General features: G+C 48.1%; 1 protein-coding gene across 1 annotated transcript in view; it reads right to left on the minus strand.

Annotated features, from left to right (window-relative positions):
- ADAM12 (ADAM metallopeptidase domain 12) overlaps positions 1–17,891 on the minus strand; it is a 328,649-nt gene that overhangs the window by 72,992 nt on the left and 237,766 nt on the right. The window contains exons 6-10 of the mRNA XM_044236851.1: positions 17,422–17,608; positions 9,978–10,043; positions 8,832–8,903; positions 4,761–4,930; positions 2,257–2,341 (exon numbers count right to left, since the gene is read on the minus strand). Of these exons, the coding sequence (XP_044092786.1) occupies positions 2,257–2,341; positions 4,761–4,930; positions 8,832–8,903; positions 9,978–10,043; positions 17,422–17,608 (580 nt within the window). The remainder of the gene's footprint in view (positions 1–2,256; positions 2,342–4,760; positions 4,931–8,831; positions 8,904–9,977; positions 10,044–17,421; positions 17,609–17,891) is intronic.

The following is a 17,891-nucleotide window of genomic DNA, read 5'->3' on the forward strand; positions in this document are numbered from 1 at the left end:
TGATTATGAACAGAATATCTCGCAAGAGACCCTGATCAACAATTTACATTTCTAATAAGAAAAAAAAAAAAACCTCTACTTCTTTTTTTCCCCCATACTTCTTTATTTATAGTATTATTCCCAAACCAAGGCTGTTCTAGTCCAGTTAGATACAAGGGCATGGCTTTAAGTTACTAAAGCAAATATTTGCTCCATCTTAAAAAAAATAGAGAACCAGAAGAGGAACTCATCTTTTTAATTTGATTGGGATTCCTGCTTCCTTGCTACACAATTTCCTTCCTCTTAACTTGTGAGTCCTTGAATGGGGCATGGTCACATGAACACCCATGAATTTAATTTTAGAGACATAACAGGAGAAATCTAGAAGTTTTAGGTCTGGTCAAGAGATTGATCTCATTGATCTCATGAGTTTTATAGAATTAAAGGAGCTGTAGACTTTTGTCCTACTTGATGCTTCTCTCGTGTGTGGCGTAGACAAAGGATGTGTTTAACTGCTGCAGTTGGTCAAACGTATTTCCTGTTGATTAACTTTGGTCTTGACTCGATTACCACTGCAGTACACATATTTGCCTATATTTCCCACGTTCATTTTCACCCACTTAAAAAAACAGCCTTTTCTGTATTTTTTTTTATTCTGTTCAGTTGGCCACTGTATAGTACATAATTAGTTTTTGATGTAGTGCTCAGTGACTCATTAGTTAAGTATAACACCCAGAGCTCATCACAGCACATGCTCTGTGTGCTTTCAAAGAAGGAATCTTGATCAAGTGCTTGTATGGAAACAGAATGAGGGATATGAACCGAAGAAAGCCACTTAATGTGATCAGGATGGTTATAAAAATGTTTAAACACCCCAAACAGAAGAACCTGCCATACTTATAAGGAATTTAGTTTCAGCTCTAAAAAATATTTACACCCATCTTAAGTGGCAAAGTCAGTAGCCACTGACCATGGAACCATAAAACAGAAAATTACTCCCTCTTAAAATTTTACAGGCTGCTCTGTAAAAATACAGTCAGGATCTGACTTGAAATTAACCTGGCAGCAACAAAAACCAATCTTTCCAATGACTTCCATAGCGGGGATCACATATAGGGCTTGTAGGTTCAAAGAAAACCAGAGGGCAGCTCCTTCGAGCCAGAAATCCAGAGTGGGTGCCATTCTCCCAGACGGCCACTCCCACTTCTTCGTTTAGTGCCTGTTTATATGAATTACCAGGACTTACCAGAAAAGAGGAAAACATTTGTTGTGTATATTCTCTAAGAAGATTAGGTCAAGCACTATGTGGAGAGAAAACCATAGTCAGCAGAACCTTACTCCTTCTGCTCCTTAATACAATGGAGTACTCAGCCATGTTCTGTTTGCAAAAAAATGTGGAGGAAGTCATGGTTTCTTAGAAGGGCAACGTTTTGTTTGTTTAATGGAGATGCCAGAGTAGACTCGAGACCACCCCCTGTCCGAGGGCTGGGGCAAAGGGGACACTGCATTTTCAGAGCAGGGATGGTGCCAGAATGAGGTGAAACCTCTTCTTTAATTGATAGAATGGAGCAGGGGCAGTGTATCAAAGCTATTTCCCTCTTAAATTCATAAGAAATAAGTCCTAAATGTTCTTCCAATTTTCTTCCCTTTATTAACATGTAAAGCTCCAAAATGAAAAAAAAAATATCCTTATAGAGCAATAAACCTAGGTATCTGCCTTCCAAGGTTAATGATATTATGAAGACAAATTGGATAGCGGCTAGGAGGTCGATCAAGCATTTGCAGTGGTAAATAGTTAAAAAGCTCAGACTTTTGGCTGTTGGGGCTGGAGGCAGGACCATTGGAAAATCATTCTAGTAGAAATGTTTGCTGAGACCGCAGTCCATCTAAGAAACCGAGTGATGAGGGCAACCCCAGTGCCCCAGTGCCCTGGTTCATCTCAGTGCTGGGGGGAGTCCTGGATTGGGATGATTTGACCAAAATCCCAGTTGAAACTTTTTCTCCATAAAAGGGGTAGACAGGCTTCCACTGGGTTATTTTTTACACACTCACCTAACCTGTGTACGACTTGATGCGTGGTTTGGTTTTTATAAATAGTCCCTGAAATACTATGGGATCTAGAAGACCATAAATAGAGCTAGAAAAAGGTCGAGTTACATCTAAGAAGCATGAAAGGTAATGGCCTACTTTTACAAAGTTGGTAGAAGTAGAGCTGTTGGAGAAATGCAGGGAGGTGAGTGGCACGTTGCCGTCAGCCCCGTGGTGCCCTTGACTTACCATGACGATCCCTCCCGACTGCTCGGCGGTACACATGCTCATGATCGGGGCCATGCCAATGGTCGTCCCTTGGAAATAAACCCCGCTGAGAAACAAAAAACAAAACAACTTTCTTAAATTAATATAGAATGAGGACATTTCCTAACATTAGAAATCATTTTGGCCATTCTTGCATTCCAAAAAGAAGAGCACGGACAAAAGGAAGAGAGCCACGGGGGGCACGTTGACAGGTGATTTGTGTCCTTAATGCCTCTCAAATGGAGTTTGCATTGTGGTCTCATAATCCCTTCAGATTTTTGTTTGCAACACTCAGACCATGACCAGTCATGACCTTTGTACTTATGAGTTGTATCCTGCCTATTTCCTACGGATTAGAGGGTCCTGCTCCTTTGAAACATGTGCTGATGGAAGTGCAAGGAAGAGTCACAGAGAATCACTGGCAACTAAATGAAACGCACATGGTGGTTTACTAGATTTTCTGTTTTAGCTGAACTTGGTTTCCTGTGGACCATTACAATTAATCCAGAAACCCAAACTCTTTCAAGTGTCTTGCTAACATAGCTGGCAACAATGATGTTGGTGGAGAAATGATTGATCCTCTGGAGCCTATGCAGAATAAAAACCCACGTTGGGAGGAAGCCTCCGCACCCCCGGAGGAAGGTTCTAGTAGGTGATGTTGTGGCTTAGGTGCAGGCTTCCCCCATGTGGATTCTTAATGTGGAGTCTAATGACGTGAAGCCCTGTTTAATGCCAGTGCTCAAATGCGACCCTCGTGCATTAAAAATGAAACGTTCGTATTTGTTGAATCTCCTTTAAATGACTTACTCATGTTACCTTGACCACGTACATACATAGCCTATACATACTCTGTTTGAGAAGTTAGTTATTTTGACAGAGTTCGACTGGACAAAAGGAAGTAAGTCTATATAAAATCTTATCTGTGTATATATGTATATGTTTATCCATCCATCCCTTCCTATCATACTCATATGTGCAGTAGTTGGGGTTACAGGTTTTGTATTTACATTTATATAGACCATTTTAACAGATATATATATATATGTGTGTGTGTGTGTATGTGTATATATATATAAAATAAGAGGCTAATTTATTTCCAGATGTTCAAGTTGGACAGACTCCATTTGGGGAAAAAGAATTAAAACAAAATACTCTGACTCAAAATTTCTAAAATGTACTTTAAGTAGTTTGGGATTAATCAATGCATAAAATATGAGGCAACCGCAAATATCCAGGGTGGGAAAAAAAACAAACAACCCCGTGAAAATGGCCAGAGTAAATTATCAGGGAATGCCAACAGCCTTAGTTCATACGTAGGCATTTTCTAAAGTGAGGATGGGGTAAGAATGGTTTTTAACTTCCCATATTTTTTTCAAAGGTTTTATTTATTTATTTGAGAGAAAGAGAGAGAGAGAGAGAGCACATGCACACAAGCAGGGGGAGGGCCAGAGGGTGAGGGAGAAGCAGACCCCCCCCAAGAAGGGAGTGGGGCTTGACCCCAGAACCCTGAGTTCAGGACCTGAGCTGAAGGCAGATGCTTGACTGACTGAGCCACCCAGGTGTCCCATCTTCCTATAATTTTTTAAGGAACTAGATATAACTTGCCAAAGAAAAAATGTCTGACCCCGAAGCTTCCAATTCAGTGAAACGAGCTGCATGAGAACATAGGAATAACAGCATCAACTGTTTAAGGGTCTTAATAAAAAGTTGGTCAATTTGGGGAAAATCTACTCCTTACCAATGTGGATGATGATAATAAAATGATGATAAAGATTTTTTTCTTTCAAATATAAAGGTGTTTGAATATCTTTACAATATATTATATTATAGCTCTACTTTTTCTCATTTTATTATCTTCATGACCTGATACTACTGTTGCCTTCTCCCAGCGGACTGGGGACTCCTGAGAGTAGGGAGCTTACCGTGCTGTCCATCGCTATGTTCAAAGGACCTAAAACATACTTGCTTCCTGACAGGTGCTCAATACACACTGATTGAAAGAACGCAGACCCCTAGGGTCCTCTGATCTAGAAAAACAGAGTCATAACGAAACAGGAGGAGGAATGAACATTTCCTTTCTCCAGGCATCTGGCAATAATTATCCTAGTGCATCATCTTCACATCTTGCATAAACATTTTTCACTAATAGTGAAAGAAAATGAGCTTTTTTTTTTTAATAGACTACTCAGGACAATTTTATATTAAGACAAAGACTAGAAAGATTTGCAGAGAGGAAAATGTCCAGGTGATGAAAAAAGAAAATAAGAGATTTCTTACAGGGATAGGTTTCCTCAGGGGTTCAAAGGAAGGCTTTCCTGATGGACCCCCAGTTTGGTCAGGATCAGTGCCCCACTGATGTGGACTGGAAAGCACCCTGGTACAAGTCAGGGTGCTCTGCAGTTTTGGGGACTGCCAGGTGACGCTAAGAGGAGACGGGGTTGCTGGGGTCACTCTTTAAGCAAAGCAGAGACAATGGATCCCCCTACCTGATGAGCTGGGCATTGTCATGTGATTTGCGAGGTAGAAGCTTCATCTTTCTCCAATCCAGAAATTCATGGAGGCTTGTGAACGGGTCCTGACTTATGGAGCATTTGTCGATGTCATTCCACACCTCCACGCCCACCAGCACTATCCGAATGTTCAGGGATCTGTAAAACTGACCAAGCAGACACCCTCTGGGGATCACATTCATGAGAGCTCAAAATGCAGGGTAGAACATATTAGCATGTTTTGAATTTCACTGACATGGGTGAGGAAAAGATCTCTGTGGTCCCTCGTTCCTGAGGCACTGGAATTTAAGAAGTATTTGCAGTGTCTGATGCAAAGTGATGTGTTCATTGCGTTTCCAATGTTGTTGACCAGTTAGATGCCAAAGTTCATAGGCTTTTTGATGTCTGCCCTTACTTGTATGGAAGCACGCAGTTCACACGGTTCGCTGGCGATTGAAAATGTGCAGATAAATGTGTACTATCCCTAAAGTAGCTACATTATACCTAAAGACTGCCTGTGAGTAACTACTGTGGGGAAAACAATGAGGGAATTAGAATCTTTCAGAACACTCTGCCAAGGACAATAATATGTTCCTTTAAAGCAAAATGTTCTACCTAGGAGTTACTGAAAATGAATCTGCAGTAATTTTTCAACAAAGACTCAGACCTGGCTGATGCGATCACATTCCATCACTTATAATCTACCTAGAAAGTTTTAGTTAAATGCACAAGTCAGTCTTTTGGAACAATAAAGCCATACGCAGAACCCTTCTTCTGGGACTTCTGTGACCATCTTCTTCACAGCCGGAAGTTAGCTCACCAGCGGCATCACGGGAAGGACCTTCTAGAGGAAGTTCCTGTTTCGTAGGCTTGTGAAATCAAGCTTCAGATATATACCAAAGCATCTTCTCATTGCCTGTCTCCTGTCTTTATATACTCCCGACTGGACTTCAAACTACAGCCCTTTCTCCACAAGCAGATCATCCCGGGGCAGAGGTGGGAGGAGCAGCTCTTCGGATGGCTAAGGGATAGTCTGGTCTGGGACAAGACGACTGGTCAGGACAGAGGGAGGATCTACCCACTGCCTCCAACTCTCCCGCTGCCTGCCACGCTCATCACAACGAGGAGGTGGCTCTGTGCTCGGGGCCCAGGGGGTGAGGACATGGGATCACTGGGGTGGTGTAAACTCATCGAGTGCCCGTGATGGGTGAGGCGAGTCGCAATGGGCACTGGGCACGTCCTCATTTTCTGATCCAGGTAGCCCAGGAGAAAGATGTAGCAGCCCAAGTCAGGCTTCAGATGTGAGTTGGTCCCGTTTTATGCTACACGCATCTGGGACAAGTAGCAAAAGTCACAGAGGCTTCTCATTGGGTGGTTAAGTCCCATCCGGATGTGGTGAGTTCGTGGGCCATACGGTCCCCAAGTCCGAGCATCTGATGCCCATTCTGACCCACCGGGGCAGGCTCATGGCTTCCCCCGCCGATCTCCCCGCAGTCATCTCGCGAGCATTAGGTTAGCCCAAGGCTGTGACTGGAATGCACACTACGTCACAGAATGTCAGCTGCTCGCAGTGGTCCCACCGGGCTCCAAGCGGATCACAATTACAGGCATTACAGTACTAAGTTAATGAGACAATTCTCCGACCTACATGCAGCCCAGCAGCTTGTTTTTAATCAAGAATTGCTTGCTTCGTGGTATGGACTTGCAAGCTCCCAGTCCAGGCTTCCTGGGCAGAATGAAGCTCCTGGACTCTTCTGGAACTCTGACTGCCCGTGTCCGGCTGCTGCCCTTTGGTCGGGAGACCACACTTTGCACTGGGTCAGGCAGAGGTAACAGTGATCAGGAGGCGGAAACGTCCGAGCTCCAGGGCCGAGGGCCACACCAGCTCGCGAAGCCCTAACTCAGAGCCAGATGCCCCGTGTGGGCTTCACGTGGTCATCTGTGAAGGGCACACTGAGTTTGCCTCTGACAAGGACGGGTTGACTCAGGTCTATAAAAAAGCACTGTTCCTCAGAGCTAGCCTCTGTGCTGGCCAACAAAGGAGCTTGTGGTGGAATGACAGGAGGGAAGCTGGGCGGGAGCCTGGCAGCAGCCTGCCCAGCCCACGCACCCCAGAATGTGGGGGTGCAGCCCGAGAGCGGTGGCATTGATTCACCCACGGACACGGCAGCAATGAGCATCTGCTTGGCCCCTGCTGTATACCAGGCTTGGCCCTGGCAGCGAGAACAAGGATTAGGATACCCTTGTCCTTGGCTCCCAAATGCTCAGAGGTCAGCAAGAGGATCAACGCTGGGGACACTACTGAGAGAGTCCACTCCAACAGACTGAACTACCAAGAAAGGGCGTGAACAGGAGGTTCACAGGGTGCTGTGCTGAGGGTCAACAAAGCCTTTCTGGAAAAAGAGGGTCTGAAAAAAATGAGTGGAGGAAAGAGCAGTCCCCGGTGGGGTCCGACACGAGAACCTCTACCTTTCAGGCGACCGGCTTGGGAGAGGAGAAAGGAGACGCCCATGAGCTGGAAAATACCTGAAGAAATTTAATGCACAGAAGTTAAGCCTGTTCGGAAGCAAGTCACAGAGGGTCCGCGCCAGCGAACCTGCCACTGGTGTTAAGCTCTTACTGGATACGAAGTGGGACTGGTCGGAGTTGGAAGGTTACAGCGGCGAAGTCTGGGTGATCACGTACATCCAGCGCTCCACCCTGCAAGTGAATCAGGACCCGGGAGCACCTCCTCGTTCCTAGGCATGAGCTTTGCTTCCGGCTATGAGCATCGGACGTGCTTTCCATGTTTTACTGATGGGCGGGTGGTTTTCAGGATGCTGCAGAATGTCACCTTTGTACTCATTGACTTCCTGGTCTTTCAGTCCAGGATGTCCTTCTCTTTCTTCCTTTCAGGCCAACCCAGCCAGCCAAGCAGTGGTTATTTCAGAATGGCCAAGGAGAGCCAAGCTTTCTGCAAATGAGGAAGTTGCCACTGGAACCGTCATTGTTTTGGGGCCGAGACACTCCTACTTGGAGAGAGACAGAGGTGAACTTTTGAACATCTGCCAGAGCCCACGGCTGGTCAGCTGGCAGACTTGGGTGTACAGGGTATCTGGAGGAGCCCAGGTCCCGCAGCATGCTCTTCAGGGTCTGCTGGGGGTGGCTGGATGGGTTGCTCGGCCGTTCAGCTCTCTCTTGGCCAGAAACGCAAGAACTGCCAGGCTGGCAGACTCTATGGAGTCCATCAGGTCTTTCCTGAGGTATGTGGTCCTTTAATTACTAGTGTGAGTTATTAGCAACCCCCCGATTGCCAAGGTACCCGGGCAGCCATGCCTTTAAAAGTTTCCCTGTGACTCCAACGTGCGGGCAGGTGTGCGAAGCCCTGTGTTAGAGGGAGGGCGGTCAGCCCCAGGCAGCCGGATAACTTTGTTCCTCGGGGGTGCAGCTGGGGGCCAGCAGCTCAGACAGGTTCACGCTCTCCTTGCAAGCAGGTAAAGAGTGTTGCTGCTTTCCTGCCCCCGGGATTAGCCCAGATTTCTGGGGTTTCCTCCTGGTCTGGATCACTTTTGCCAAGGGTGAGCTCCCAATCTCCTCGTTCTCGGTGAGCAATCTTCCAACAGTTGATTGAACCAAAAGCCAATTTCGATGTCTCAGGACGGTGGAGCCAATGTGTCACTTGTAAATGACTGCCCTCAGGGGCACTCTGGACACAACCCAGGGATACCTGGGTTAAGAGGCCTCTTGGGAGTTCTCTAGAGGGTCAGTTTCATCCTACTGGGGTTTTGACTCTAACTGGGAATACTGAGAACCCCCCCCAAAAAAACACTGGGATTCTGGCCAGAAGAGAGCCTGGAGGGAGATGTAGCCCAAGGCCACCACAGTCCAGACCGTGTGCATGGGTTAGCATCTCCCGGAGCTGCTCCAGGCTGGGAATTCTGTGCTCCGAGAAAGGGCAAGTCATTGTTCCAGCCCAGGACCAGAACCCGGTCTCCCTGCCAAGTCAGACGAGGTGTGTTCCATTCCTTCCACCCTGTTTCTAAACATTTACGTACTTTGAATGATTTAATTACCCGAAAAAGAACTTACCTTGTCAACGTGATTAGCAATCTCTATTAATCGCTGCTTAACTTTTTCCAGATCTTTTCCTTGCCTCTGAAACTTAATAATTTTAAATGTCAGCATTAACAACAGCAAGAATATCAATCAAATCTCCTCTTCCCTGCTCCTGGAAACGTGAAGTCTTAAGCTTCCCAAACCACCCGGGACCCTCCACGGCTTACAGTGAAATGAGTTCCCATCCTGACGAGTAATTTCCCTGTCTGGGGACTTTCTGCAACTCCCTGAAATTTGCCCAAGCCAAGTGCTCAGAAGACAGTAACTTCTGCGATTTTTCCAGCCTCATAAATGATGGAGGCCGTGACATGTTTTGGCAGAGAAAACAGACAACGAGAAGGCAGTCCAAAGCCATTTTTCATATCATCAACTTGATTTTAACTTCCTCAGAAATTTCCTTTGTATTTGTTTTTTAAAAATTAAACAGTAAAAGTAATAGAAGCTCATGGCACCGGGTCAAACAGCAAGGAGGAGAAGGGGGAGACGTTAATGAATTCCCCTTCTCCCCTCTCATCTGACCTTCCTGCATGGGAACGATTCTCTGAGCAACTGTCAAGCCGGTTTCCCGAGAAGAAGTTGCCTGACTCATAACACGGACTGGAGGAAGGAATGAATGCAGAGAAGATCGTCTAAAATGATGGTCATGGAATTGGAAACTAACTGGAGAGAAAACTAACCTAGCATCAAAGCAGGCTTCAGAAGGTAGGGTTTTCTGCTGTATACCCCCGCGGCCTGGATTCTTCAATTCATTTTGGGTCAGGAGGGATGGGATAATTTTGCACCAAACTTTCCTCCCAAATGTGTCAGAATATATTCTAAAGTCTTCTGCCATTTCCCCCAAGTAACTTCTTCTGGAGACCTTAGCTACAGAGTAGCTCTGCTTTTCCTGAAGTCCTGGTTTTTACTTGGTAATCTCAGATACATTTACCATATTTGGTGCTCTCTAATACCAAAAACCACTTTTTTCAATGGGTTGTTGCAATGTTTTTAAGGGCTCATAGAATATGGAGTTAATCAGAACAAGTAATAACTTGCTACACATTTTCGTTTCTGTATTTATTTATTTACTTATTTATTTACTTTAACCAACTGTACTGAGAAGTTTGAGAAAGTTCTTACCTCCCTGTTGTCTGCTACGATAACCAGCTCTACGTACTTGGTCATCTTGAGGGTTTCTCTTTTATGCTGCCAAAAGCAAACACAGATTTGATTTCCCGTCACACCTCTCTGGGGCTTCCAGCACACTGCCTGTAACTCTGGACCCCAGCACTTTGCCCAAGGGGAGACTATCTTCACCACCGCCACCGGCAGGACCCCCCCCTTTCCCTCTAAAAGTTCATCTCCAACCCCAACGACCTCTGTCAAACCTCCTGTGCATGAGTGACTGGTTTCCCTTTCCACGTGGGAAATCCTTAAGAAAGGAATCCAGTGAGCCTGCTGAATCGCCGACGGCGGGATCAGAACAAGTCAAGACCATTAGTCAATGAAACAGGCCCATGACGAACAAGACAAAGCCTCTGGAACAGGAGCCGGCTGACGGACGCTCATTCGGGCGGCACGTGGCACAGAGCAGATCCCTCCGGAAGATGACGGATTCAGTGTCTTCTATGTGTTGCTTTCCCCCTTACAATCGAGTGTTGGGATTTGAGGAAAGTGAGAGAGAATGTATTTTGAGGAGAGACTGCATGGCCCTTCTGGGGAAACACTAACTAGCGCCCTTCAGGGAGCGGATTTCTTGTGGCTGATCAGGTGAACATCAAGTTAGGAGCAAAGGACGATGGTGGTCTGGAGACTAGGGAATAGCCAAGCTGACAAACGGAACAGAGTCGGGTGAAGAGGTGGTGTTAGCAGTAAAACCAGAAGGAAACAGAAGAGACAGAATAGAAAGAAACAGAGTCAAGAAAAAATAAAAAGACTGAACTATTTGCCATGGGAGCAGAGGGCTGGCGAGGGTGGGGAGCGGGACAGTTGGGAGGAATAAGGAAACGGCACACCAAGGCGTACGGATGGAGAAGATGTCGAACTCCCTCTGAACTAAAGGCAGCCTCTGAAGTGGGTTACTTTTTAATCAAGTTTCCTCAAAAAACCATTTGCACTCTTCCATGAATTACTGGGAGAATCCCAAAGGCATTTTTAGGAGAAAAAGAGCAATTCATGGAGGGTGGTCTCAAAAAGCAAACATTAAAAACAAAAAACAAAGCCTTCTGTTTCTGCACTAAAATGTGGTTGGAGGAAACGGGGGCTGAGGTGGGCTTGGTCCTCGCCAGCGATGGCCTGGTTTGTGCGTTAACGGCACTGTTTCACGTTTAAAACTCCATGCTCTAACCACGCTTTCAGACAAAAGCAAAAATGACCGAGGCATGCTTTGAATCAGCTTTCCAGTCATATAATCCTGAGGGACACATCTTTTATAAAACAAATCCCCGTCAGTCCGGGATCTTCTAAACAGAGTTTTACAAGAAAAATGTTTGTATCATAGCAGTGTTCCTGTTCACTGCCCAACCGTGCTGATTCATGAATTTAGGGATCCCTCAAGAAATCTGGAAACCTTATGGAGAAGGGAAAAATAAAGCACCAGGAAAGGTATAATTTCTCGTACTTTTACAAGGTTATGAGAAAAAAAGTCAAGCTTAGTGACTACGTGGTGCAGGCGTGCTTCCTGGTGATAACTGCCTACTCAGAGAGGAAGAAAGATGAACCCCAGTGGTACCCACTGGTGTCCCCAGAATGAGCCACCTTTGAAAGGGGCGAAGATCTTACTCCTTTTCCTTCTCAAGGTGTGAAAGAAGCTGATGTCTCTGTCTGTCCCCTCCCCACCCCCCGTGCCAACTTCCCGATTAACCATGAACACATACAACTAATCATACAAAAGAACACAGAGCTCTGTGGCAGAAAAAACCCAATTAATCTCCCCTTGAAAAACCCGCTGAAAGGGCCTTGGTTGTTTAGATGTTTATACATTTCAGACCACGAAGGGGTGAAATAAATGACGGGGGGATTTTTCCAAGTGGCCTTGGATCATCGTTTAGAAAATACACAATTCCAGATAATGAAAACAAACACATGAACACAATTTTCCTGTCTCTGCAGTTTTCAGAGAAGTCCAAACTTTCTCATGAATTCAGAGAAATGCAAGCTCAGAGAGCAGCCTAACCACATAATAATAAAAAACCATGGGGGAGGGGCCGGCTCATGGCCGCGAACATTCATTCTTCCATCAGCGGCACACACAGAGGCTTAAATTACCTCCACATGACTTCGACCTATCTGGGCTGTCCGGTTAAAAAAAAAAAAAAGAAATCGTATTTAAAATTTTTGATATGCAGAGCAACATTTGAAACTGGTGGCTTGACTGAATTTTCATTTTTGGGGTTATAAACAAAAGCCCTTCCCCAAACAGATAGGAGCATTAGTGTCTGAGGATGGCCCAGCGGTCTCCGTTCCAAGGCGGAGACCGAGGCGTTCTCGGAGTCTTGCTCAAGAAGGAACCAGTTCCTGGGCCTCTCAAAGTCATCACAGCCAAGTTCCCAGAGACAGGCTATCCCCCGACAGGCTGCAGAGGAAACTCTGGCACGGGGGCCTTAACCCAGCCCAACTCAAGTCAGAAAAGCAAGTCGAGATTAGGATTTCAATAAACCTTATCAAACCTCCTCCCTCATCTGGGCCAGACTCTGTATATCTTTTATGCACCCCACAGATATCTACGATGGCTCTCTCTGTGTGTTTGGCACTAGGTCGGGTGCTGGGGACAGAGGGACAGACGAGAAACCCAAGGTCCCGGGCTCATGAGGCTCGCATTCTAGGAGGGGTTAGGAGACAGGATGACAATAAAAAAATCAACAAAAATAAAGCTTAGTCTGTAGAAGGGGCAACAATAGACATAAACAGCGTGTGCAAGGAGAATAAAGATGGGGGCGTGTGATGAAGGCAGCTGCAGCCCGAAGATGAGAGGTCTGGATGTGTGCGGGGATCAGTGTTCAGGTAGATGGAACAGCAGCGGCAGAAGTTCTGAGGCTGGGAGACCTTGGAGTGTCGTGGCAACAGGCAGGATGGCGGCATGGTCTAGGGAGGGAGGGAGGAGTGTAGATGAGCTATGGATGGGGAAACTGTGGCCAGGGCAAGGAGGCTGAAGCATCCTCCAGTGACCTGAGCGCAATGGGGAGCCCCTGCACGGAAGCACGCTGGCTGCTGGGAGAATGGATCATGGGAAGACAGTAGTGGAAGCCAGGAGTGCGGGTGATTGCCGGTGACAGTTTGGGACAGGAACCGTGGAGATCGGCAAACAGACTCCAGCTGGGTGTGATACAACCAGCAACACAAGAACCGCAACAGTGAAGCCGGGGCCCATGCTTCTGTAGGTGGCCAGATCAGCAAATTAAATGAATCCAGTTTGGTTTGATTTTCCTCTGAGTGAAAAAGGGTCTCTGTCGGCTCCAGTGAGGCCTCCTCTGAGGCCACTTTGTGAATATTTATGAGCTGATCCCTGGTCCCTGCCTGCCAGGCCCTGTCTGCCGTCCTGCCACTGGCTTGGATGGGGGTGGGGGTGAAACACACGGATCACACCCGCGTGGGATATGGCCCCCGGGGCCCCACTGATGGGTGAGCTGCACAAGCAACCGGCAAGAGAGACAGTGAGCCGGAGGACGGGCGCCGGAGGACGGGCGCCGGAGGACAGGCTCCTCCTGACGGACTGAGTGCGAACAGGGACACGGGCAACATACTGAAGTGACGTCCACAAAGCCAATGGCAGCCGCAGCTCTGTTACTCATTGATTCAGAGTTTCAGGGGACGTAAATGTCAACAGGAATCTGCACCTGGACAGTTTGGAGGCTCAGCTCACGCGGAGGGAGGCTCGGAGCTCGGGGCCAGAGAGGCCATGGCACTGAGCAAGGTCTGGGAAGGGGCGGCCAAGGCAGCGCGAGGAGCTGATACGGACACTCGGGGCAGGTGTGGGCGCGCAGGCGGTCGGGCGGGTGTGGGCGCGCAGGCGGTCGGGCCGGGTGTGGGCGCGCAGGCGGTCGGGGCGGGTGTGGGCGCGCAGGCGGTCGGGCCGGGTGTGGGCGCGCAGGCGGTCGGGCCAGGTGTGGGCGCGCAGGCGGTGGGGGCGGGTGTGGGCGCGCAGGCGGTCGGGCCGGTGTGGGCGCGCAGGCGGTCGGGGCAGGTGTGGGCGCGCAGGCGGTCGGGGCGGGTGTGGGCGCGCAGGCGGTCGGGGCAGGTGTGGGCGCGCAGGCGGTCGAGTGCGAGGCGGCAGCCGTGCCCTCTAGAAAGACGGAGGCCACGTGGTTCCGGCCCCTTCCTGAGGCTCAGCTCTGCTCAGGCTTGGCACGAGCTGTAGACTCCTGTTGCTGCTGCTCCCGCCGCCGTGACTGTCTTCCACCGAACGAAGGGAGAGGCTGTCTAGGAATCGGAAGCCATCGCAGAAGGGCCGCGTTCGGGGACACGTGGCAGCCGGAGCGAACCCGGCTTCCTACAGGAAGTATTGCCTTTTCCATTTGACTCATAATTACCCACGCTAATGGAGGGGAACCACAGCACAGATAATCCCCAAAGAAGGGGTAATTCAAACATAATTTACATTTGCCTTTGGGAGGCATTATGTGATTTTTCTCCCGCAGTGCATTTCCCAAGCCTTCGCCTCTCTCTGGCTCAGGCCAATGTTAGGATCAGTCTGCCTTCTGGCCCGGCTCCTTGATGGAGGGAAGGAGCTTGGTGAGTCAGAGGGCAGCTGAGCAGGGGCGGGGGGGGGGGGGGGCGGGGGGGGCAGGGCGCTAGGGAGGGTAGGGGTGGGGTGGGGGGACTCTGGGACCCTGCAGAGGCGAGGTCACTTTACAAGGCCATGTGACCGCAGGCGCCCTTCCAGGAGCCACTTGGGTTCTCACTCAAACCCAACGTAGGGCCTTGTAAAAATGACAAACCATAGCTCGAGCCTGTATTATTGCTGGTGCAAACCCCCAGGGCTGATTTATTCCTGCTGCTCTGTGAAAGGAAACGCAAATATCTGCAGAAAAACCTCAGCCTGCAAACCAGTCTTCGCCCTAGTTAACATTTAGCGGGGGCAGAAGATGCTGGCGGAAGGCAGGCACGGCTGCCGCATCGCATGAACAGGAGGAGCCCGCAGCAGTTACATTGGTTTTTTTTTTTTTTTTTTTTTTGCGTGTAAAATTAGGGCATGGGAGTGAGGCAGGAGCGTGGCCTCTTTCACGTTCACTGGAGTAACTGTCCCAAAGCATGTGGTCTCCCATTCCAATCCCCAAGGAGTCCCCTTATTTAAGAATCACGTTTCATATCGTTTTCGTTATGTAGATGTACTTTGTGTCATATTTTTCTCTTCCACTGAAACAATCGTAAGGATTTTTAGAGATGTGGAGGACAGAGCTGTTGCCTTCCCTTTTCAATTTAAAGGTTCATTTGCACCCCAATGTGCGTTCTTAACAAAACAACATTGTTCTTCAGGTTTTGCGCTCTCTTCTCTGAGTCCGAGTGACTGGAAATTCCGGTGCCAGCCACCTTCCCAGACAGCCAGAGGCTTCGTTAAGGAACTAAAATACGGCTGGCAAGCCGACACCGAGCCTTGTACTTCTGCGTGAAACGGCAAACGTATTTGGGTGTCCCTTAAACTGTCAAGTTATAAATCTCACAACGTGGGCCCCGGACATTCAACAAGGTGATCAAAGACAAGCGCCTTGAAAACAAAATGCAAATGTCCTCCTTGTTTATGACTGGAAAACCTACAGCTTAATCACCTCTTCTCTGAGGTCTGGAATGAAGCCGAGAGTGTTTGAAGAGTAAAATAAACATGATCTGGGACCATAGAGACGGGTCTCTGTGATTCCAAGTCTTCAATCTGTCGCTCTAAAATGGGTGGGAGGGGGGAGAAAGGCAGGACGAAACTCTCTCGAGTTCTGTTCACGTGTGTGTGTGTGTGTGGGGATTTTTTTCAAGCTCTGGTTCCTGGGTCTCCACTCCTGAGTATCTGTGTCAAGGTGGGTCACCGTCCCAGACGGGTCTCTCCCCCTTCTGTGTGATGGGGAGGCAGCACGCACCCGCCATCGGAAACCTTGTGAGCAAACTAGGAAATAGAGGACAACAGGGTCACACAGGCAGAACGCCGGGACAGGAAGAAAGAACGAAACGAAAATGAAGGTTAGGGAAACACAATTCACAGGTGCGAGGGAAGTTTTACAAATGAGAAGAAATCATTTAGGATCATGCTTCCTGTTTGAACTCGGAATAAAAATGATGAGGAATGAACAAAGAGGAATAATCCGTACGCAGTGCTGAGGGTTAAGTCAGGAAAGAGGAAATGTGCTGTCCTTTAAGTGGAACCTTGAAGAACATGTCTCTAGACCACCCAGTGTTGGCACAGCTGACGTCGTATCTATGAAATCCTGATGTCTTGTCAACAGCGGGACAGGAAAGCCAGAGACGAAAATCAGGAAATTGTTCAGAATTTCCTATCTGGTTGTACTCATTCCAAGTCAGGGCCCCCAGCCAAATGTGGCTACCCTCACTCCTTTTTTAGAGTGTTCTACGGCTGGGGCGCCTGGGTGGCTCAGTGGGCTCAGCCTTCTGCTCAGGTCATAGTCCCAGATCCTGCGATCAGAGCCCCCACATAGGCTCCCTGCTCAGCGGGGAGCCTGCTTCTCCCTCGTCCCTTGCCCCTCCCCCCCACTCATGCACGTGCTCTAAGCTCTTTCATTCACTTTCTCTCAAATAAGTAAAATCTTAAAAAAAAAACCAAGAGTGTTCTGCTGTGGCCTGTGGCACCCAAGTAATACTGGACATAAAAAGGTCAGGCAGCCATTTGGGGTGGAGGTTTCCTGATAATGCACCAGAGAGTACCAGAGCCCCTGTGTTTCTGTCTGCTTAGCAGGCAGGAAGATCTGTGGCCCGGGCTTCACCAGGCAACGACTCTTCCCCCTTCTGCGGCAGAAGGAGAGACGTTTGATGAGCAGAGCCAGGAGCAGGTGGCCAGAAAACACAGGAGTGTTTGGACAGTCTCAGGAAGGAAGGAAGGACAGGCACGGGCAGCAGGGACAGTAAGCAGCCCTCCTTAGCCACACCGTGTGGCCAAGATTCCATTCACCTCTGCAGGGGCACGCAGGCAGCGACTGGGGATGTTATGCAAATCATAACAAAGACCCCAGCTGTAAAACGGACTTGCTAATAAAGAAGGCTCCACATTGTCTTTCTCCTGCTGAGGAAGGGGAGCTGCCCAATGGGCAGGTGCGGCTCCATTCTTGTCTTGTTTATCATTGTGGGTGAGGTGGCGTGCGACCCTGGGTCTAGACCACAGTAGCTTCTCACAGACCACAGTGAACGGTAATTTTGTCGGCCTCTGAGCCAGACTTTACGCAGCACAGGCTGAGGAGTCTGAGGCGGCCATTTGCAAAAACAGTGATGGAGGTTTCGGTATTCGGTGATGCTGTGCGCACAAGATATCACCCACTCCAGATCCCCCTACACAACATGCAGACAACGAAACTTCTCCAGCTGTCTTCGCCCTGGAGCCCCCTAGCTAGAGCCCCCACTCCCCGGAAGTATGACCCTGATTCCCCCCTACCCTTCTTGGCCACGTCCGGGAGGGTGGTGGGAGCCAGTTCCCTGCAGGGAGCGCAGACGTGCTGTGATGTGACCCGCAGGACCCCCACGTGCCCTTCAGCTTCTCCAACGGGAAGAGCTTGTATTTGTTTGTTTCACTTTCCATTGGTTCCAAGATATAGGTGTTATTTTCAAATGTAATAAGTCCCCTGTTGAAGAAGAAATAAGAAAAAAAAATATATTTTTAAGGGTAGTTTCTTATTTATGGCCAAGGCTCTGTTCTTAATGAGAGAAGAAATACAAGGAGAAAAGCCAATTTATTTATATTCTCAGGTTTTTAATTGGGAAGGAGATTTCTGAGCCACATGTTTGCATGAATTCATCTTGCAAATGTTTTGAAAACAAGTCTGGGAAATGTTTTGTTTCAAGTATTTTACGGTAAAGAGTAGACTGTGTTTAGCCTCTATGTGTTTTTTTTTAAATTTTGATTTA

The sequence above is a fragment of the Neovison vison genome, chromosome 2, assembly GCF_020171115.1.
Source record: "Neovison vison isolate M4711 chromosome 2, ASM_NN_V1, whole genome shotgun sequence".
In the NCBI taxonomy this organism is placed as follows: domain Eukaryota; kingdom Metazoa; phylum Chordata; class Mammalia; order Carnivora; family Mustelidae; genus Neogale; species Neogale vison.